This window comes from Suillus clintonianus (assembly GCF_016758775.1).
Source record: "Suillus clintonianus strain FC179 chromosome Unknown DEU56scaffold_5, whole genome shotgun sequence".
Classification (NCBI taxonomy): Eukaryota; Fungi; Basidiomycota; class Agaricomycetes; order Boletales; family Suillaceae; genus Suillus; species Suillus clintonianus.
Window position 1 is genome coordinate 412,151 of NW_024539229.1, and position 21,218 is coordinate 433,368.

The 21,218-nt window shown below is 50.1% G+C and overlaps 8 protein-coding genes across 8 annotated transcripts; 3 read left to right on the top strand and 5 right to left on the bottom strand.

Moving 5' to 3' along the window:
- Positions 1–244: 244 nt before the first annotated feature.
- Positions 245–3,464, bottom strand: DEU56DRAFT_907408 (kinase-like domain-containing protein; the record flags this gene model as incomplete). Its single annotated transcript, XM_041356899.1, has 14 exons — positions 245–618; positions 668–682; positions 734–808; positions 858–1,455; positions 1,507–1,773; positions 1,824–2,105; positions 2,160–2,396; positions 2,448–2,528; positions 2,582–2,668; positions 2,724–2,844; positions 2,902–3,045; positions 3,101–3,202; positions 3,252–3,338; positions 3,391–3,464. The coding sequence occupies 14 exons, from the start codon at positions 3,462–3,464 to the stop codon at positions 245–247; spliced, it is 2,544 nt and encodes an 847-aa protein (XP_041214038.1).
- Positions 3,465–3,522: 58 nt separating this feature from the next.
- DEU56DRAFT_771970 (uncharacterized protein) lies at positions 3,523–5,329 on the top strand. The gene is made up of 4 exons (XM_041351499.1): positions 3,523–3,596; positions 3,644–3,711; positions 3,769–5,186; positions 5,237–5,329. Exon 3 carries the CDS (start codon positions 3,890–3,892, stop codon positions 5,165–5,167), a length of 1,278 nt encoding a protein of 425 aa, XP_041214039.1. The 5' UTR covers positions 3,523–3,596; positions 3,644–3,711; positions 3,769–3,889; the 3' UTR covers positions 5,168–5,186; positions 5,237–5,329.
- Positions 5,330–6,965, bottom strand: DEU56DRAFT_848698 (6-phosphogluconate dehydrogenase; the record flags this gene model as incomplete). Its single annotated transcript, XM_041355158.1, has 5 exons — positions 5,330–5,796; positions 5,846–5,966; positions 6,017–6,452; positions 6,513–6,749; positions 6,804–6,965. 5 exons carry the CDS (start codon positions 6,963–6,965, stop codon positions 5,526–5,528), a joined length of 1,227 nt encoding a protein of 408 aa, XP_041214040.1. The 3' UTR covers positions 5,330–5,525.
- A 125-nt stretch (positions 6,966–7,090) lies between these two features.
- On the bottom strand, positions 7,091–9,997 carry DEU56DRAFT_848701 (pyridoxal phosphate-dependent transferase). The gene is made up of 5 exons (XM_041355159.1): positions 9,653–9,997; positions 9,477–9,600; positions 9,316–9,424; positions 7,482–9,257; positions 7,091–7,421 (listed from the first exon to the last, which is right to left on the bottom strand). Exons 1-5 carry the CDS (start codon positions 9,820–9,822, stop codon positions 7,201–7,203), a joined length of 2,400 nt encoding a protein of 799 aa, XP_041214041.1. The 5' UTR covers positions 9,823–9,997; the 3' UTR covers positions 7,091–7,200.
- A 135-nt stretch (positions 9,998–10,132) lies between these two features.
- On the bottom strand, positions 10,133–12,153 carry DEU56DRAFT_771974 (uncharacterized protein). Its single transcript, XM_041351500.1, has 2 exons — positions 12,062–12,153; positions 10,133–11,997 (listed from the first exon to the last, which is right to left on the bottom strand). Exon 2 carries the CDS (start codon positions 11,941–11,943, stop codon positions 10,435–10,437), a length of 1,509 nt encoding a protein of 502 aa, XP_041214042.1. The 5' UTR covers positions 11,944–11,997; positions 12,062–12,153; the 3' UTR covers positions 10,133–10,434.
- A 584-nt stretch (positions 12,154–12,737) lies between these two features.
- On the top strand, positions 12,738–14,189 carry DEU56DRAFT_907413 (uncharacterized protein; the record flags this gene model as incomplete). The annotated part of the gene is made up of 5 exons (XM_041356900.1): positions 12,738–12,803; positions 12,864–12,981; positions 13,109–13,292; positions 13,344–13,495; positions 13,552–14,189. 5 exons carry the CDS (start codon positions 12,738–12,740, stop codon positions 14,187–14,189), a joined length of 1,158 nt encoding a protein of 385 aa, XP_041214043.1.
- A 347-nt stretch (positions 14,190–14,536) lies between these two features.
- Positions 14,537–15,980, bottom strand: DEU56DRAFT_726138 (uncharacterized protein; the record flags this gene model as incomplete). The annotated part of the gene is made up of 5 exons (XM_041347909.1): positions 14,537–14,785; positions 14,886–14,990; positions 15,156–15,542; positions 15,605–15,779; positions 15,829–15,980. 5 exons carry the CDS (start codon positions 15,978–15,980, stop codon positions 14,537–14,539), a joined length of 1,068 nt encoding a protein of 355 aa, XP_041214044.1.
- A 386-nt stretch (positions 15,981–16,366) lies between these two features.
- On the top strand, positions 16,367–19,594 carry DEU56DRAFT_726346 (kinase-like domain-containing protein; the record flags this gene model as incomplete). Its single annotated transcript, XM_041347922.1, has 14 exons — positions 16,367–16,440; positions 16,498–16,584; positions 16,634–16,735; positions 16,791–16,934; positions 16,992–17,112; positions 17,167–17,267; positions 17,297–17,387; positions 17,441–17,677; positions 17,732–18,013; positions 18,064–18,330; positions 18,383–18,980; positions 19,030–19,104; positions 19,156–19,170; positions 19,221–19,594. The coding sequence occupies 14 exons, from the start codon at positions 16,367–16,369 to the stop codon at positions 19,592–19,594; spliced, it is 2,568 nt and encodes an 855-aa protein (XP_041214045.1).
- Between the last annotated feature and the right edge of the window lie 1,624 nt (positions 19,595–21,218).

A 21,218-nucleotide genomic window follows, 5' to 3' on the forward strand; every position in this document is an offset into this window, starting at 1 on the left:
CTTGATGAGATTCACGCACATTATTTGCTTCTTGAGTTTCAACTATTTCACATCTCTGAATTCGTCCTTCAATGATTTGGTACCACACACAAAGCTGACGGGTACAGCAACACTTTCCAAATCCATCATGATTCATATAGGACCATGCGCAGCAAGTGCTACTATTACTTGTTAGAACAGTAGTCGAAGGTACAAGCAATCTCACGTTGCACGAAAAAAAATCCATCTCCTAACACTCCCCCGCTCAACTCCTCCAATACTGTGCCAAATCGTGAATCCGATCCAGCACAACCGTGAAATACGACGTCTCATTCAACAACGCCTCGAAATGCTTGATTGCCTCCTCTTCTGTCAAGTCCAACCGGAACTTCTCCTGGATCTGCTCATGCACGTCGCGGTGCTTGATGTCTGGAATGTTTGCATCCACCATCAGCGCTACCAAATTGAGAATCAGGTTGGCGCTTTTGCGGAGGATCGTAAAAGCGGTGAAGCAGAAGTTTTTGAATCGCGCGTAGTGCGTTGATTGTGCACCGCCCATGCCGTCCACCATCTCTTTGCACACTTTGACGGGAGGAGGAAATGGCTTAGGATCCCGACCAAGGATATACCCAAAATCGACTGTAACAAATGTCAGTAGGCTGAGGCGTACAGGCAAAATGACGCTGACCATGGAAAAAGTGACCTGTGGAGCCAATATTAGAACTGAAACCTACTGGTCATGAGTTTCACTTACCATCAGGTGTCAGTAGAAGGTTGTCTAAATGCCGGTCGCCTACACCTAGCAGGTATGTGACAACGCAGTATCCAGCTGCCAACAAGGCTTAGCGCACATAGCATACTGACAAAGTAAGACTCACCACAGCTGCGCACGAATGTATCAATAACGCTCGGCTCAACCCCATACGTTCCAACGCTACCCTCATCCGGATTATTCGCTCTCAGATAATTCAAGAGCGTCCCATTCTCACTGATGATTGCTGCGATAGTCTTGCTGGGTATAAACTGCACCATACCCTGCAACGGCCCAGTCGCCAGTACATCATAGGGAATGAGCTTCAGATCCAGATTCTCCTTCCTAAGCAATTGATCCATGAGCGTGAACAGCTGGAGAACCAGCTGGTCCTGGCGCATATCATCCCCATCTTTGAAAATCACAGGATACTCAGAGCCGTCAGAACACTGGAAATACAACAAGAAAGGGTAGAGATTCGACTTAAAGACGGACGACTTCTCAGCGTTGATGCCCGTGATCTCCATGCGTGCGTTAAGTGGCAGGGGCAGAGGAGCCATGTTGACGAGCCCGTTCTTGGAGTCGTTGATGAAGGAGCGAAGTTTTTCGATTTTCTTCGGTCGTGGATCTTTAGATGTGCGCAGCTCCTTGGCCCGTTTGGCAAGGGTCTCGACGAGGACCCCTTGCCGTCGCATGAGCTCGCGGCGTTCGCTGCCATTCTCGGACTGTGAAATCGTTTCGTCAGCGAGGGTAAGCACGAGTGAGTGTCCGGTTACCTCTAGAATCTTGTTCAGGAACTTGAATACCACACGCCCGTACATCTTCGCCACAACCCTATCCTCCAATTCCACTTCCACGATCAGATACCAGTACAGCCGGTTCCCCAGCGTATGGTTTTGCACTCCGCGTGCGATCAAAAAGTCTGTCAGTCCGCTGTCGTCATAAGATATCGCGCTTGTTGTAGATCGACTCGAGCGCTGTTCGCTAGCGGCACTTTCAAACTTGAGCGCCTGTACGAGTTGCAAGAGATATAACAGAAGCTCCTGCAAAGACTATCAGTGCCGCTATCACGTGGGGAAAAGAATGGCTTGACTTCATCGTCTGCGCGGTTAAGCTGCCGTACTGCGAACGCTCTTACTCTCGAGTCCACGGTCCCTGGTCCGAGCAGCTCCAAAGCATCATCTGTGTCGACCTCTGTCCACATTGGCAGTAGCTCCTCCACTGCCTGCTTCACTTCCGAAGGATCGCGCCAAGTGACAGACTTGAGGAACTTGGTAAGCCCACGCTTGTCCCGTGCGAGGTAAAAGCGAAACTTCCAGATCAGGTCTTTCTCCTCAGAGTTGAGTGGTTGGGAAGGTGCATAATTGAGTATTTCCTACAAACGACGTGTGAGAAAGGCATCAATGTACAACGGTCTGGCTTTGCGCACCCCAAGTTCATCCCTGATCTTGGCATTGGGTTTGAGCTCCCTGTCGTACGGACTACTTCGGTGACTCCGCACGAGCCGGCGATGCTTGTCTTCTACAGGATTCTCGCGTGCAATCTCGGGGTCAAGGATGGCCCAGAGGTGTGGATCTGTGGAAAAATAACTGGGAAGTACAGGTGCAAGAGGTATTTGGGCTGCTGCGGGAGGTGCGAATGGTATTGTGGCCTGATTCTGGGCCTCCTAAAAAGAATTAAACGCCCAGCGAACTAGATTCAAGAAAGCGACACTAACAGCTTCGCTAAATATCACGGGAAAGTCGAAACGTGGAAGATCGACATAGAGATACATGTTCTCTGACTTCTCCGTCTCCGCCTTCAGTCCTCTTTTTAAGCGTTTGCACACATACTTGATTGTGGAAGGCTTACGGCATGTATCTCCTCCATCTTTCTGAAAGCCATATTGTCCAACCAATCTGACTTTGGCAAGTCGCCACGTTCGTATTTCTTCACGAGCTGAAGAGAAGGTAATCAATGAGAGGCCTTGACCGAAATCTATGGTACTACTTACCTTCTCTAAACGACCCATTTCATCCCTGCTGCCAAGTTTACTGGGAGTCTTGGTCTGCATGGAGCCGTCTGCTTCTTGACCCGCCCAGAGCAATAAGCGGTGTTTTCCACGACGCAAAGTCCTGATGCGGTGACCGTATAAGCAGCTTTGCAATGTGAAGTAGATGTACCTGACACACCATTTCTTTCCAAACATCCTAAACGTTGAGCCACCGACGGGAACCGCTGTGCGTGGAGCGCCAATATCCCATACAGTAAATGTAATTTGTGAATTCAATGGGAGGTCGCAGTACCGAACGGGCAACGTTATCCATTCATTCCACCTGTATAGATAGTCAGCTGGAGGAAAATGGCGGTGATATAGGAAGCACGACGCACGTATAATTGTTCTTGAAAGCTTTGAAAGACGTGCGGAAGGGAATTGTTAGCGGCTTGTTATCCGCCAGGAGCTGGCAGGAGACATAGAGGTCTGAAAGAGTCCTGGCGGTTGCATCAACATAGAGAAGTCACAACTCAGAGAAGAACACACGAAGATTGTGCACCGTGAAATCTTAGTTCTGGGTTCTCAAGTAGCTCTGAAACGGACGGTTGTGGTATTGATCCCTCTAACTGAGAACTATGTTGTTGAGTGTTGGCAAGTGGCCCGTGAAACGACTAGTAGTGCGTACATGCGAAAAGTGACAGGAAGCTTGAGATCAGAGAGCTTTGCAAAAGTGAAGTCGTCTCTGTTGTCCTTGTCCATGATGGAGAAACGAAGAGCGTGACTAGTACTTACTGGAACCAAATTGGGCATCTGTCCCCACCTGCCCCTCCCTCTATAGTACTACTACCTAGGGTCCTTTTCGCGGAATCCCTGCATTCTGCAATCACTGAGGTATGTCTCTCACAATATACTACTGGCAAATACACAAGAGAAGCAAGCGCATCAGATTTCAATGTCATTGAGAGGAGAGAGTGGACGTCAGTCGGGACACTGCAGATTCCAGAAGGTATTGAATTTTCTATCCATACACCTTGTATTATATGAGCCTGACCCGTGGTCATAGAGTCATTGAAAAGACTTGGGTTTAGTTTTGGAGTGACGCGGACATCCGTTGGGTGTCTTCCGCACATCCGCACATCCGCACTTACTCCTATCATTATTACTACTATGTAGGAGACCGCTCAATGAACTTCAAGCTCACAACAATGGCCACACCTCTACACATCGATGAGATCCTCCAAGTCATTATCGCCGATCTTGCTTTTGCAGACGATAAAAAATCCATCGCTCGTCTTGCGCGGTCGTGCAAAGCGTTCACAGATCCATGCCTGGACAATCTATGGCATACCATACACTCGTTCTCCCCATTCATCCCTCTGCTTCCCAGAAGTGTGCATTCTGCAGTGACCGGTGAAAGGAGATCAATGTCATATCATTGTGAAACTTTCAAATTTCACTGTTCAGCGCTAACTCAGCGCCTCAAAACACTTGGTCGCATGCCACGTCCTGGAGAATGGGAGTCTTTTGACAAATACGCTCGCCGCGTTCGGGTATACTGTCCTCAGGAACAGAACACCGATTTCACCTACTATCAAGAAGTGTATCAACGGGCCTCTACCATACGCCAGAAACACCTATTTCCCAGACTGCAGCACATCGTCTGGAATACTGTCCACTCTAATTCCATCGAGGCTTGGTCGCTCCCTTCTTCATTGCGGAATCTCACTATTTTCTCCAACCAACGCATTATCGTGGATGAATCCCTTCTACATCAGGTAGCACATGATGCTCCTGAGCTCGAAACACTCAACATCGCAACTGCATCTGTGGGTTTCTTGCCATCCAACCGCTGCAGATCCGCCACCCTTCGGTCGCATGATCCCGCCAACATCAGCAATCGTCCCGTTTTCGCTTCAGTGACAAACCTCAGAATCACATTGGACAGCGACTTGACGAAGATTTGGCAGCAGCTGGATTTTCCTGTCTTTCCTGCTCTGGAAACGTTGCACATCGTTGGTCCCCCCACGTCAGCGGCCTCGTTCGTCACGCATGTTGGCGACACACCTCTACGTCATGTTGAAGCGCGCTTTACACTCGAAAATCAGGATACTATACTCTCAGACTGCCAGGCGTTCTTTGCGGCCCTATTCGGGAAGCATGACAACTCGATACAGTCGCTCGGTATCATCATCGATGGAGAGTGCTGCCTGAAAACTGAAGGCGCCTTTAATCAGTTCCTGGAGGAATTTTCAAGATCATTGCGGCTCTATGTGGGTAGAAGTGGCGTTGAGACAGCCAAGGTTACTGTACATTCCCAATGCTTCGGCATGCGCAATGATCGACTTTGGGCTCGTTCTTTCTGGATGTGTTCACGGCCTTTGACGACAGTGGTTGAATTTATCAATCACACGTGGACTCAGAAGACAACGTTCCAGACTCCGTTCATCGAAGAGGCACCTTGAAGCATGTCGTATACACTAGGTGAGTCGCACAAGTCGCCTGCCTGGCCAGTGATTCTAACCTCCTTCCAGTTTTGTAGTGTTAGACTACGCACTTACATACTTCCCACGAATTGTACTAAAACATCCATATCAAATGCACATTGTTAACTTAACAGCGCTATGCCAATTTATCTAAATCAATTCTAGTTGTTCGCAATATCTGCATCGGTGATTGCATTGGGACTCGTAACGTGTATTCAAGAATCACGTCTGTACATCGTGCTCTCCGACATAACGTGCACCACCTTGGCGCTTTTGGTAACAAAAATACATGTAAGCAAGTCAAATTCAAGCAGCTCCAATCCAACCACAAGCCCATCTACTCAGCCTTGTAGTCGGGACGCAGCGACCGCACAACCTTGCCTGCACGCCAAATCTCCTGGTCGTCGATCTCCTTCAGTTCTTTGGCAAGATCTTGGCGGTATGTCGAGCGGCCGTTGAATTCGAGAGACTTGCGAGTCTCCGTGCCGTTCCGCACGCTCTCGTACAACTGCTCAAAGACAGGCGTGTTGGTCTTCTCGAAGATGGGCGCCCAATCGAGCGCACCACGACGAGCGGTCGTGGAGCAGGCGTTGTACATGTAGTCCATGCTACGAAACGATGAGGGAAAGGATACGCGACGAGAATACACACACTTACCCCTTTTGTCCAATCAAGGGGTACAGGGATTGAGTGGCCTCCTCAACGGTTTCGTTGAAGGCTTCCGAAGGAGAGTGGCCGTTGGCACGGAGCACCTTGTACTGCGCGCAGAAAAGGCCCTCTAATAAATCATCAGCTAAGAATAACTTGCAGTGTGAAAAAAAAACTTACGGATGGCACCCATGAGCACACCACGTTCACCATAGAGATCGGAGTAAACCTCCTTCTCGAAGGTAGTCTCGTACATGTATCCTGAGCCGACAGCGACACCAAGAGCAACAGCCTTTTCCATGGCCTTACCAGTGACGTCCTGGAAGACGGCTACACTGGAGTTGATGCCACGGCCCTCCTTGAAGAGAGTGCGTACGGTACGACCGGATCCTTTGGGTGCGACCAGGATAACATCAACGTCCTTGGGGGGTATAACCTTGGTGTCTTCCTTGTATACAACGGAGAAACCGTGCGAGAAGTAGAGGGTTTTGCCCTTGGTGATCAGAGGTGCAACGGTGGACCACGTTTGTGACTGTGCGGCATCAGAGAGCAGGTTCATAATGATCGTGCCGCGGTTGATGGCTTCCTCGATGGGGAAAAGGGTCTCTCCGGGAACCTAATGATACATCAACGTTGCATTAGATGCTTGGTGCATGACAAGTGGAGGCGAACATACCCAGCCATCCTCCATAGCCTGCTGCCAGCTCTCGCCGTCTTTACGGACACCAACAATAACATTGAGGCCATTGTCACGAGCATTCAAGCCTTGACCGTGGCCTTGAGAACCATACCCAATAAGAGCAAGGGTATCATTCTTGAAGTAGTCCTGGAGCTTCGCCAGCGGCCAGTCGCTTCGCTCATACACAACCTCCTCGGTGCCAGCAAAGTTGAGTGTCTTTACGCCACGAGCAGCCTGTAATACTTGGGCGTCAGCGCCTATCAATTATGAGGTGAAAAAAAAATTCACCTGGGGCGTGGGTTTGCGCGAGCTGCCTGCCAAAGCCTGACGAGCGAGCAAAGAGTAGGACGCGGTCTGTGCAGGCTTGGCTGCAATTTTTGCGGCAGCGCGGGGTGCACGGCGAGAAGCAGCACGGAGGGCTGACGCTGAGCGGGATGCGATGGAGGCCATGTTGACTGGGGAGAAAATGAAAAGGCACTGTAACTGTATGAACCCAATTTTTGTAGTCCAAATAACTTACCGAGTCATTTCGACGCGAGTACGTACAACGCTGACATGGGAGTTGCCTTTGTCATAACTTAGTTTTCGCAACTGTAATTGCACTGAAACCGATCCTCACTTAAAACATCTATTACATGCCATGTGCAAGCATGCGAGGCCATGCATCACCAATACCCTATAGGCTCTATGAACGCCGTACATCTGACACGAGCCTCCACAGCCGCTCCTCCAACGCCTCGATAGTCGCACGCGAGGTATTCAAGCTACTCATGAAATACGCCACGTTCCCCAGCGTCCTATAATGCACCCCAAAGGGTGCACCTCCAGGGGCCGCCGACGAAGACCCATCCTCCAGTGGTAATCGTAAGCTCTGGAGCAGAGTCTGAGCGGAATGTGATGCATAACCTGTACTCCCAAGCCACATAAGTAATCTAATAAGTAAGAAAAAAACTGCATCGACGTTACCTGCATCATCGTCCTTGAACTTGATAGCAAGCACAGTTCCCAGCGTCATCGCTTCATCGACGATATCCAGACAAGAAATCGACGCGATAAATTTCGGATCCCAGAAACTCCACGCTCTCGAAGAAGTCGCTCCTTCAGGCGCCCATTTACGGATCGCCCCCAACCACTGATCGCTCTCTACCAGCCTGCCAACCATATCAAGCGTCGCATTTGCAACCTGACACCCAACAGCATGCGCCGTATAACTATGTCCATGCAACAAGGCATCGACTTTGCTCTCGCTGTTGAACGCCTGGAAAATACGGTCGGAAGCCAACGTTACGGCCAGAGGCAATACGCCACCAGTGAGAATCTTGGCATTCACTGAGATGTCAGGGCTGACACCGAGTAAAGGGCCTGCGCTTTCGAATCCTAGGCGGTATAGCCCCACGAAGACTTCGTCGAAAATGACTGGAAGAGCTGTAGGGAATAGGGTCGGGTCCCGGACGACGTCGACCATGATACGTTGGAACAATGGGTCTACGAAAATCATTCCTCCTGCGCCCATGACAATGGGCTCAATGACCAGAGCGGCGAGCTTTCGGCTGCTGTCCGCTTGAAGGTGACGCATGTGTTTCTCTAGATATCGCCTGTAGTGTCTTGCAAGCGGGGATTCGAGACGCTGCTCGACATCATAGACATGAGAGAGGGTTTCAAATGCTTCGGCTACCTGATGCTGATCACCACTGAGAGACGACAGGGCAGGTGGAAGGGAAACGGCGACTTGGCCTTGCCGAACAGATACAGTCGGCGGCTCGAACCAATAACCCTTCGCTTCATGCCATTCACAAGCATAAACGCCCTCCTCGCAAGCATCCATAGCTCCGATTGTATCTCCATGATAACTCCCTTTCAAGCCAATAACCCCCAAGTTCTTCTTCTCCGCCGAACTCAGCTCAAGTCCAGAACTGACGATGAAGGACCGTAAAGCCATTTTAAGCGCAGCCTCCATCCCAGTAGAGCCGTTATCTGAAAAAAATACACGAGAAGCCCAGCCTTTGCCCGGTCCTTGAAGTAGGCGTTCAGCAAGCTTTAGAGCAGGAAGGTGAGTCGCCTGCGGGAACATAACGTGGCCATAACGTCCTGCTGCGTTGGCAGCAGCAAGTGCTAACGTCGGATGACCATGTCCGACAGCTTGCGTCCACCATGAAGCAGAACCATCCAGCTGGGGTTGCAATAGCGATGCTGGCTGCGAGGTTCTTTCGCGGGAAGCATCATAGATACTAAAGAAATCCGACCACGCGCTATCAATGACCGTAACGTCCTTCTCGGTCTTGACCAACCCGTGTTGCACGAACGGCCACCAGATCGCGTCGGACGTACGACGAGGCATGGAGTCTAGTTCTTGAATGCGTCGGGCGTGACACTCGTTCAGATGCTCGAGCGCAGTGAAAACATCTCCTTGTTGGCTGGGTGGAACGAGATTCGAGTAGTATTTTTCGGTGTTTGCGAAATTCTCCGAGGGGTCGTCAAGTCGTGGAGGAGGAGGATCAAGTGCTGTGACATGAATCCCTCGTTCGGCGAAGTATTGCGTGAGGTATTCGAAGTTCCGATAGTACTCGTCGCGGAATAGCAGGATCGCGTCTATGATGTATCCGCGGAGTAGGAGGGACTCGAATGATGATATGGTTGATGATATGCCGCCGAGTTTTGAGTCTCCAATTAGGATGGTGGGTAGGAAGAGTGGGCGGTAGCTGTCGAGTTGAGTCGTTCCGGAGAGCGTTGGACTGTGAACGCCTGAGCGATTCAGTGAGCGTGTAGTGTTAGCGGCTGGATGAGGTGGGATAGTGCTCACCTCCAGCTGTCTCTACATACATATGAGCTCCCAAACTCGCCGCCCTAGCTCGCTTTCTAATATGTTCCGCAATAGAACCAACAAAAGTTTCGTCCGAAGGCACAGAAACCTTGCCCTAGCATCAGCGAATGATCATCACAACCATACTAGAGATCACTCACTTTTACTCCTTGAGTTTCAGAAGCCATCTTCGCAGCTAGGTGCGGGCTAACAGGGTCTCCATAGCGGAACAAGCAATGAGCATCTACTAGATGCTTTTGCGGGCCCGCATGGCGTTTGATGTGTCTACAGTATAAGAAAATTCAGCGACGCGTGCTACGCGACAAAAGACACGTACCCATCGTCCGCATCCTGCGGTGCACCAGTGCTCACTGGCTTGAGATAAAAAACGCGGTTGTTGTTGAGAGCTGAAGCCCGAACGAGCGCGGTAGTGATGATGGTCTTTCCAACGTCGGTGTTTGCTCCAAATACTTGGTGGATCCGAAGGTGTTTGTAGAGATGGCTCATTTCATCGCAAGAGTAGTGAGACAGAATTCAAAGTCACAGTAGATTAGGAAAACAACGTACAAGTCTACTGCAAGTGGACAAGTGTTGTAACTTTTCCACTTGCAGTAGACTTGTACAATGCTTTATCTAATCTACCGCGACTTCAAATCTTGCCTCACTATTCTTGCCATGAAATGAGCCATATCATGATATTTGGAGGTTGTGTGCATGTATTTCCGTGATGTCTGAGTCCAATCCTAGCTAGTTGTTTTGTTTTCAGATCACACAATTGTCTAAGGTCTTTTATGCCAATTATTACTACCAATATATAGTCATGCACATATGCAACTCATATGATAGAGCACAAAAGTTACACGAGATAGTATCAGATTCGAGTGACATGCAAGGCGAACGCAAATAACGGTGAATGACTGTACTATGCGGAAATACACTATGTACGAAAACCGTCGCGATCTAAATATCGTACTACGTCCGCAATTAAGTGTGAATCGTACGACCTCGGGGATGTGATCTATGGGAACTATGTATGCAGAGACCTAACCGGATGTCTGGTACGCGTGTAATGTATGATGATGCGGAGATGATGCGGAGTAAGTCTATGTCATTCATTCGCTAATCGCGAAGATACTCCTGAGCCCATGGCCCAAGCTCATCATCAGCCATGGGAATAGTCACGCCACAAGCAGCAAAGTGACGCGCGATGGACAACTTGTCGATCTTGTCTGCCATGCCCACAAAAGGCGCATAGCAGACGTGGGGAGAGACGCTGAAAGCACCTCTCCGAAGGATGTTGGAGTATTCTCCTGGCTCAGAGAAGAGCTCTGTGACGACAGTCATGTATTTCTGTCGGGCTTCGCGGGATTCGGGATCACTCGGGTGGACTAGGGGGCGTAGGCGAGCTACGGTTCGACTGGCTTTCATATCGGAAACGACGGGACGACCATCGGGTTCGCGTCGGATGCCCTTTGGACATGAGCTGGGGTTTGCAGTGTAGTATGATACCCAACTCTCGACGGGGTCCTCAAGACGAGGGTTGTTTAAGGGAGCAGGTAACTTTGGAAGTAATGATGGATGCTCCCAATCAGGAGTTCGCCAATTGGATAACAAGTAGCGCTGGACTTCAGTCTTTTGGTCTCTAGGTGTTTTGTGGGCGTCTGAACAGAGCGCTTTGACTTTTGTGAGTGCGCTGTAGTTCCCTGGCTGATGGGCGGCTTTAATGAGTGATTGGACTTGTTTGATGCTCTTGGCGGGCTTGGTCGGTTTATAAGTGGAGGAAGATACGACAGTCCAGCCGACTGATGGAGGGGAGCCATCTGATGTAGGTTGAAAAGTAGCATCATCATCTGGCTGTCCTGTTGCCAATACGGCAGCGAATGAGCGAGCGGCAACGCAGTCGGGCAACTGTGCTTGAGGAGAAGCAGGGGTTGTCATAGGGGGAGACAACTGTTGAGGATAAAGAGGAGCTAAAAAGTCGAGGGAGAGCTGGTGATCGACGGGAGGAGGATCGTTGAGGCGAGGTTCAGATGGAGGATCTGCAGGGGTGATGACAGGGTCGAGCTGGAGAGACTTTACAGAAGAATGGTGGGAGACAGATTCAATAGGACTGGAGAGATCGACTGAAGGGGCAGTCTGCTGTTTGAGCTTGTCCTGTAGACGCTCTGATTCTGCACGTGTTGCGTCTAACTGGGCACGAAGAGTGCTTAGCTCTTCACGAGCTTGGTTTCGCTCACAGCGATAGTGATCAATGTCATCGACGAGGACTCTATTTTCCTCTTTTTGACGGCGGATGCCCTCTGCTATGCCCTTGTTAAAGACATCCTCGCGTGCGCGCTTCCTATCTTGGAAGGCAATTTGGAATGCTGGCTGATGAGAGGAATAGCTTGCATCAGCGACATGCTTCATGTACGAAGAGCAGACGTCGCATCCTGATGGGTGAACTATGCCATAGTCGTCAAGGAACTCCCAGGGGGAGAGAAGAGTTGGAACACCACGATTATCTCTAAGTGAGGCGCGATACGGCTCGTCATGAGATGACAAGGAGAACATGATTGTTGTTGTTGGGATAATAAAATGCGCGCCAGGCGATGGAGAATGGTATCTGAGATGTGGGGAAGGTCCCATGGTGGCGCCAGGCCAGGTTGATATGCTTTGCAACACGTGCCTGCCTCGCGTTCACTGCCAGGCGGGTTATTTGCTAATGTTAGTTTCCGATGCTATAGAGAAACAAAAGTAAACAAACACTACGAAGACGGCGTGTATCTCGTCTCATAGCGGTCATCATGATGGAGGGTCCTAAGTCAGTTCTCGTCAGTAGTGGTCGAAGTCAAGCGCTAAGCCCTGACGATGAAGCAAACTGATCAAAGTGGCTGTGTGTCAGTGTGACGTAAGCAAATAGCACGTGGGTTGGCGATGATCATGGTGAAGAGTCGCAGCAGCGAACTCAGTGCAACTCACACAGCGTCTACAGTGATCACTGCTGCGGTCAACGAACAAGCATTCTTATACCATCGCTATACCATCACTGACTTCCTATACCTGACTTGCTACACTATTCACTGATTTTTCATCTCTGCCCATCACTCTTCTTGGTTTCACTTGTAACCTGAACATACCCGACTGACTACCCAGCTGCACGATGTCATTCATAGATACCCTTCAAAATGGCCTTGACCGCGTGTTACCAAAGAGGACAAAGACCAGCGCAGTACCAGCAGTAGGGATAGGAAATGGGAGTGGTATAGTCAACTACGAGGACGACGTGAGTCTCATAGCCTCCTACCTAGCCTCGTTTACAATATAGCAAGCTTCCTTACTTTTGTTATTTCCGCTCTTCTCCTTTACGCTGCGCTTCATCCGTGCTTCTTCTGAGACTTCAACCATTTACGTAATACACACACTTTCCTCTATGCCTCTTCATGGACCAGTCTGGGACACTGGTCTTCCTCCTCTTCTTGCCCCTCTTATGGATCGTTTGGCTTGCGGTCATTTGCCTTTACTTACAGCGTCATATCAACAAAGCTGACATCTTCTCCGCCTTTTAGATGATTATAAGCAAGCCTGCCATCATATTTCACATATCCCAAACATTCTTCAACTTTCTTGCGATGGCTTGCTTTGCGAGCGTAGCCAGTTTTCAGGCAAAGTGGGGAATAGGGCCTTGTGAGTTCATTACTTGTGTCTGCCCTTCAAACCAACCATCGTTGCTACCCCCTCCCCCTCCCCCCCCAACCCCTCACGCTTACTACCATATCAAGCGATGCCCTTTCTGACTGAACTCAATTCACAGCGGGTCTCTCGGGCTTCGCGATCTTCGTGAGCATCTCAGGAATCTTCCTAGCCCTCTTCCTCCTCTTCGTACCTGTCGTCTACGAAAAATACGACAAACTCACGCGCCTCGCCCGCGCCCTCAAAGAAGTACGCGTCGGATTCATCCTCGTTGGCAGCGGCTGCATCTTCAGCCTCCTCATCGCGTGCGTATTCATCTTAGCACCCCTAAATCCAGTGCTCATCGGGCTGTACAGATTTGTCACCACAATCTCAGCGTGGACAGAGGCTGGGTGCAAAAACGCGGATAATGACCCTCATGCAAGCCTGGGTGATACCTTTAAGAGCGATCTTCCTGGCTGGTGCAGTACGAAGAAGGCTGGCGCTATATTCTTTTGGTTGGCGTTTGGTGCGTTGCCGCGTCACCTTCTACTCCATTGGTCTAACCCACTCTCACGCTGTCAGGCTTCTGGCTCGCCTCCCTTATCTTGCTTATCATCGACTGGCGCTCCGGAAACCTCACAACACCACCACGCGATACCCCATTCACGCGTCCCGACGCAGACATCGAAGAGGGCGAGGAAGTAGAAGACATAGAAGTAGAAGGCGGACACTCATACCAACCCGTCGCCACCAATACCGTACCCACGTACCCCCGCCAATCAGCATACGATAACTCCAACGCCGCAGCCTCCCCATTCGCCGATTCCAACCGGCTTTCAGCAGCCACAGCCAACACCAGCACAACCTACCTCCCCAGCACAAATCGTTACTCAACGGCAGACTCAAGCGCTAATCGCACATCTGCATATTCAACTGCGCCCACCACTACCACCGCTCCTACGACGAGCACCAATACGAGCAGTTACCCTGCTTCGAGACCTAGCATGGACGCGTATGGCGCGTTCTCTGACCCTGCCCCGAGTGGGTTTGGTGGCGTATCGGCGTCATATGCGCCAACTGCATCGGAGCCTGGGGCACCGAAGGTGAGTAGGACGATGCAGTATGCGGATCCGTATGCTGCTGTTCGGGCGTCGCTGGCGACGAGCACGGGTCCTGCGGGTCCGACGAATTATGAGCCTACGTATACTGGGTACCGATAGTGTACACGGTATCGTGGTTTCGGAGGGTGGGATGGAACGAGATTTGTGGACTGAACTGATAATATTTACATGTTGTGGTCGGTGTTTGCGGATACATACCCCGCTTACAGTTTGCTCTCCTCGTTAGCGCTTATAATTTACGCTTAGTGATGTCGTTGGACTGTGTACTATCCATTTGCACTGCATCTCTTTTGAAACTGTACCAGTGAGCTTTGTCCCTTGAGTAGTAGACAATGAGCCATACCATGTGTGCTATATGCGCGCATGGAACTAGTGATTATGCTGTGTACAGCATATACTACGGTACCGATCCTACGTCTAATGGATTCCATATGTATCTTCTACGGTCAGTCTGAGACGGAGACAAGAAATGTACTCCCATTAGCCCCAACGCCCCCATCCGCCTTGCCAGCCAATATCATCTTCCCGCCTTCCTCAAGAGCCGCGAAAGCCCTCTCGTTCTCTTCCATGCGCCTTCTCACCACTGCCCGATATGTCTCCCCTTCCGAGTCCGCGTCTTCAGACGATGAACCAGAGTCGGATGGGTATCGTCCATAGACAGGCTTGTGCCCGTATGCAAGTTCAGCGACGGAGATCTGTGTGCAGGGGTTAGCATTAGATATAACCAATTGAGCGGGGCGTGAGATTGGGGTTAAGTTTGACATGAGAGGAGGGTATGAAGCTAGCGCGACGTACCAGAATATCAGCAGTCAGCCCCTTGATAGGAGACGCGCATGTTCTGAACCGGTGCATCCTATATACGAGTCCGTCAAATGCGTCGAGGCGGACGTCAGACGGGTTCTGCGAGGTGACAAGGATTAGCATTGAATGAGGAGGGAAAGGTGGGGGTAATAGGTAACAAGACCGAGAAACCATTTAGCAAGGCCAGCGTGATTCGTTGCGGACATGTCGCTCAGAATGTACACACAACATCAAAAGCACACAGTAAGAAATCAAAAAACTCACATACACCTCCCCATCGCTATATGGCCAGTCCTCTCCCACATCCACTAGCGTCTCCCCCTTGCTCAACAAGAGACGAGGGTCCAACATTGCTTCCAGTGGATGATCAAATATCCGGTCGACTTCTGTGAGAGAGGGAGTTAGGGATTTGAGGATTGGGTGGGAAGAAGAATTGGGTAGTGTGGTTGCATTCGAGGAGCTATCCGAGACCGAGGATGAGGATGACGAAGGGACAGGTGGGAGCGGCGAAGAATGGGAAGATAAAAGCGCCACTACGGGTGTCACCAACAACTGTGATGCAGAGAGAAAAGGCGGGAGCGTCGTGATAAAGTGTATGTTTGAAGATTTGGGCGGGAGGGGAAGACCGACTTCTTCGTTTGCTTCGCGGAGCTAAGGTTGCATGAATACGCATAGCGTGAACGAATGCGCGAAATCAGAACAGCAGCACTTACAGCAGTCCAGACTAAACTCTCATCTCCCTCATCTGCTTTCCCGCCAGGTAGCGCTGTCTGTCCTGGATGGGCACGCAATGACTTGGACCGAGTTGTCAATAACACCCTTAGCTCTCCAGCTTGCTCGTAGAGCAGAACAAGCACAGCTGCGAGTTTGGAGGTTGGTTGTCGAGAGCTGGATGCATAGTCACGTAGGTGGTGGTCAAGCGTGCGAGGAGACTTACAGGTCAGGTCTATCCAATTGACATGTTCTCAGACGCTCGACGCATGCTCTAGACTTTGGGGTGAGGCGCTTGAGCGTGTGCGTTGGGATGTCCCGTAAGCATTTCTCAGAGTCAGGTTGCGTATGCTTTGAGATGGTAGAGGACAGAGCCATGACGTACGCCGGGGTCACCTTGAAACACAGCACCACTGCTAGCACTGCCGTTAAACCAAGTAACAGTGATAGCGTACTGACTTCAAATAACGAGGAGTACATAGTGGTACATGAATTGGGTGGGACATGAAGCTTGAAGACTTATAAAGAACCTTGCATCCTCCACAACCCGGGAGTCGAAACCCTGCAGGCACTCGGAAGCTGCAAGCCACGATGTTTTCGTCATGTTAGTTCTCCTAACTTATGACTTCCTCCGCGGCGAAGACAACAGAAAGCCAGATATCATAACTGTACAAGGAACAACAAGAATTAACTCCGTGGTAGTATACGCCAGGCTGGTCACGAGCCTATCCAATAAGTACTAGTCACGCTCTTCGTTCTCCATCATGGACAAGGACAACAGAGACGACTTCACTTTTGCGAAGCTGTCTGATCTCAAGCTTCCTGTCACTTTTCGCATGTACGCACAACTAGTCGTTTAAGCTTAAGGGCTACTTGCCAACACTCAACAACATAGTTCTCAGTTAGAGGGATCAATACCACAACCGTCCGTTTCAGAGCTACTCGAGAACCCAGAACTAAGATTTCACGGTGCACAATCTTCGTGTGTTCTTCTCTGATCTGTGACTTCTCTATGTTGATGCAACCGCCAGGACTCTTTCAGACCTCTATGTCTCCTGCCAGCTCCTGGCGGATAACAAGCCGCTAACAATTCCCTTCCGAACGTCTTTCAAAGCTTTCAAGAACAATTATACGTGCGTCGTGCTTCCTATATCACCGCCATTTTCCTCCAGCTGACTATCTATACAGGTGGAATGAATGGATAACGTTGCCCGTTCGGTATTGCGACCTCCCGTTGAATTCACAAATTACTTTTACTGTATGGGACATTGGCGCTCCACGCACAGCGGTTCCCGTCGGTGGCTCAACGTTTAGGATGTTTGGAAAGAAATGGTGTGTCAAGTACATCTACTTCACATTGCAAAGTTGCTTATACGGTCATCGCATCAGGACTTTGCGTCGTGGAAAACACCGCTTATTGCTCTGGGCGGGTCAAGAAGCAGACGGTTCCATGCAGACCAAGACTCCCAGTAAACTTGGCAGCAGGGATGAAATGGGTCGTTTAGAGAAGGTAAGTAGTACCATAGATTTCGGTATGACCTCTCATTGATTACCTTCTCCTCAGCTCGTGAAGAAATACGAACGCGGCGACTTGCCAAAGTCAGATTGGTTAGACAATATGGCTTTCAGAAAGATGGAGGAGATACATGCTGTAAGCCTTCTACAGTCAAGTATGTATGCAAACGCTTAAAAAGAGGACTGAAGGCGGAAACGGAAAAGTCAGAGAACATGTATCTCTATGTTGATCTTCCACGTTTCGACTTTCCCGTGATATTCAGCGAATCTGTTAGTGTCGCATTTTTTTAAATCTAATTCGCTAGACGTTCAACTCTCTGTAGGAGGCCCAGAATCAGGCCGCAATACCATTCGCACCTCCCGCAGCAGCCCAAATACCTCTTACACCTGTACTTCCGAGTTATTTTTCCACAGATCCACACCTATGGGCCATCCTTGACCCCGAGATTGCACGCGAAAACCCTGTAGAAGACAAGCATCGCCGGCTCGTGCGGAGTCACCGAAGTAGTCCGTACGACAGGGAGCTCAAACCCAATGCCAAGATCAGGGATGAACTTGGGGTGCGCAAAGCCAGACCGTTATGCATTGATGCCTTGCTCACATGTCGTTTGTAGGAAATACTCAATTATGCGCCTTCCCAACCACTCAACTCCGAGGAGAAAGACCTCATCTGGAAGTTTCGCTTTTACCTCGCACGGGACAAGCGTGGGCTTACCAAGTTCCTCAAGTCGGTCACTTGGCGCGATCCTTCGGAAGTGAAGCAGGCAGTGGAGGAGCTTCTGCCAATGTGGACAGAGGTCGACACAGATGATGCTTTGGAGCTCCTCGGACCAGGTACCGTGGACTCGAGAGTAAGAGCGTTCGCAGTACGGCAGCTTAACCGCGCAGACGATGAAGTCAAGCATTTATTTTTCCTACGTGATAGTGGCACTGATATTATTTGCAGGAGCTTCTGTTGTATCTCTTGCAACTCGTACAGGCGCTCAAGTTTGAAAGTGCCGCTAGCGAACAGCGCTCGAGCCGATCTACTACAAGTGCGATATCTTATGACGACAGCGGACTGACAGACTTTTTGATCGCACGGGGAGTGCAAAATCATACGCTGGGGAACCGGCTGTACTGGTATCTGATCGTAGAGGTGGAATTGGAGGATAGGGTTGTGGCGAAAATGTACGGGCGGGTGGTATTCAAGTTCCTGAACAAGATTTTAGAGGTAATCGGACTCTCACTCGTGTTTACCACTTGCTGATGAAACGGTCCCACAGTCTGAGAATGGCAGCGAACGCCGCGAGCTCATGCGACGGCAAGGGGTCCTCGTCGAGACCCTTGCCAAACGGGCCAAGGAGCTGCGCACATCTAAAGACCCGCGACCGAAGAAAATCGAGAAACTCCGCTCCTTCATCAACGACTCCAAGAACGGGCTCGTCAACATGGCTCCTCTGCCCCTGCCACTAAACGCACGCATGGAGATCACGGGTATTAACGCTGAGAAGTCGTCCGTCTTCAAGTCGAATCTCTACCCTTTCTTGTTGTATTTCCAGTGTTCTGACGGCTCGGAGTATCCTGTGATTTTCAAAGATGGGGATGACATGCGCCAGGACCAGCTGGTTCTCCAGCTGTTTACGCTCATGGATCAGTTGCTTAGGAAGGAGAATCTGGATCTGAAGCTCATTCCCTATGATGTGCTGGCGACTGGGCCGTTGCAGGGTATGGTGCAGTTTATACCCAGCAAAACTATCGCAGCGATCATCAGTGAGAATGGGACGCTCTTGAATTATCTGAGAGCGAATAATCCGGACGAGGGTAGCGTTGGAACGTATGGGGTCGAGCCGAGCGTTATTGATACATTCGTGCGCAGCTGTGGTGAGTCTTACTTTGTCAGTATGCTATGTGCGCTAAGCCTTGTTGGCAGCTGGATACTGCGTTGTGACATACCTGCTAGGTGTAGGCGACCGGCATTTAGACAACCTTCTACTGACACCGGATGGTAAGTGAAACTCATTATCAGCATGGTTCAGTTTTAACATTGGTTCCACAGGTCACTTTTTCCATGGTCAGCATCATTTTGCCTGTACGCTTCATCCCTACTGACATTTGTTGTAGTTGATTTTGGGTATATCCTTGGCCGGGATCCTAAGCCATTTCCTCCTCCTGTCAAAGTGTGCAAAGAGATGGTGGACGGCATGGGCGGTGCCCAATCAACGCACTACGCGCGATTCAAAAACTTCTGCTTCACCGCTTTTACGATCCTGCGCAAAAGCGCTAACCTGATTCTCAACTTGGTAGCGCTGATGGTGGACGCGAACATTCCAGACATCAAACACCGCGACGTGCATGAGCAGATCCAGGAGAAGTTCCGGTTGGACTTGACGGAGGAGGAGGCGATCAAGCATTTCGAGGCGTTGTTGAATGAGACATCGTATTTCACGGTTGTGCTGGATCGGATTCACGATTTGGCACAGTATTGGAGGAGTTGAGCGGGGGAGTGTTGGGAGATGGATTTTTTTTGTGCAACGTGAGATTGCTTGTACCTTCGACTACTGTTCTAACAAGTAATAGCAGCACTTGCTGCGCGTGTTCCAATGTGAATCATGGGATTTGGAATGTGTTGCTGTACCCGTCAGCTTTGTATGTGGTACCAAATCATTGTGTAGATTGGGAATTGGGTATCATTATCTTGGTGCGACTTAATAACCCCACCCCCCCGGCAGAAGACCAGATCTCAAAGCTATCAAAGCTGTTGGCACAATAAACGGTGTCCTCGACGGTGATATTGTTCAGTTTCTCCATCTCCACGGCAACCTCACGCGCATCCATGACGTACATTAAAGCCTGGTGATCTGTGAGCGGTCGCTTCTACTCCCCCGTGGGCACAAACACGGTTGGTAGTGCTGAATCTTTCAACATACCGTTGCTCGCTGCCTCTTGAGGTTGAGGCCTGAGGCTGGGCGTTTCTCTCAACCCTCCTGCACCAGAATTCGAACCGCCCATTGTAAGCATACCCGCCATCTCAATAACCCTGACCCTCATCGCATGCTGAAACCTCACAAAACGCTCTTTCTGAAGTGAGGCGCTTCCCAAGACTCAAAGCTACTAGCGAGCGCCGGGAATCCAGTTGTGATGGGAGGCGGCGTCGTCCGAAAAGTATGCACGGTACGTTGCAGAGAAGTCGCTGGTGTGATGTAGCTGAATAAAATGGCCGTAAAGATCGTTATTCGTTCAGAGACTCCTACGAGCTGTGTGAGGATGATAGCGATCAAGATATATCAAATTGACACAGCGGGAACTTTTTTCCTTTCCTGAGGTTGCTGTCCCCAACTGTGAACCTTGTACGTTTTAAACTTCATCATGGTCTCGAGACTCTCCGTACGTTTTGCCTTCTATATGGTCTGGCTAGGGGAGACTATCATTCCGCGGAGTTGTCGCTTGAGATAGCCTGATGTAAATAATTCTCGAGGTGTTGTTTCTATCAAGGTTCTATGCTCTGTTCAATCCCGAGTCCTGACGTGTAAGCTGATTGGACACCGTCGAATACTGATCACTATATATACCGCGCTGTGCACATACTTACGGATCATCTCAGCGCTCATTAACATTCCCCCGACGATCATCTCCGAGTCCTTAAGGGCGTTTACTTATGCCTCCCTCGATTATCTAATTGTCTATCAACTATTCAAAGTTTAATCGACAATCGCAGACACGTCTGCGTCATTTACCCCATCATGATCATGATGTACTGGGCGGACACCTCGGTCGAAGCCTGGGTCCCAGGACGATCCCTGATCTCGAAGCGTCCGTCGAGCGACTCAGGGGTCTTGTCTCAACAAACCATCTCAGGAAAAGACTTGTAACAGCGTTGCCGACCTTGACCTCAGCGCACTGCGTGTTGTCCAAAAATTTCAGCGGCTGAGAAGTGGCTGGAATCTTGGGGGGTCAAAAATTTCCGCCATCTTCTCCGCCATCAACTATCCGCCAGCCGTGAAAATGTCGGAAATCTAGGGGTGTTAAAATGTACTCGACCAACCTTCTATTGGTAGTGTCAGAGTACCTGCCATTGTATTTTGCGTCTTCCAGCTTATGTTCGCTGCTATCACGTACGTC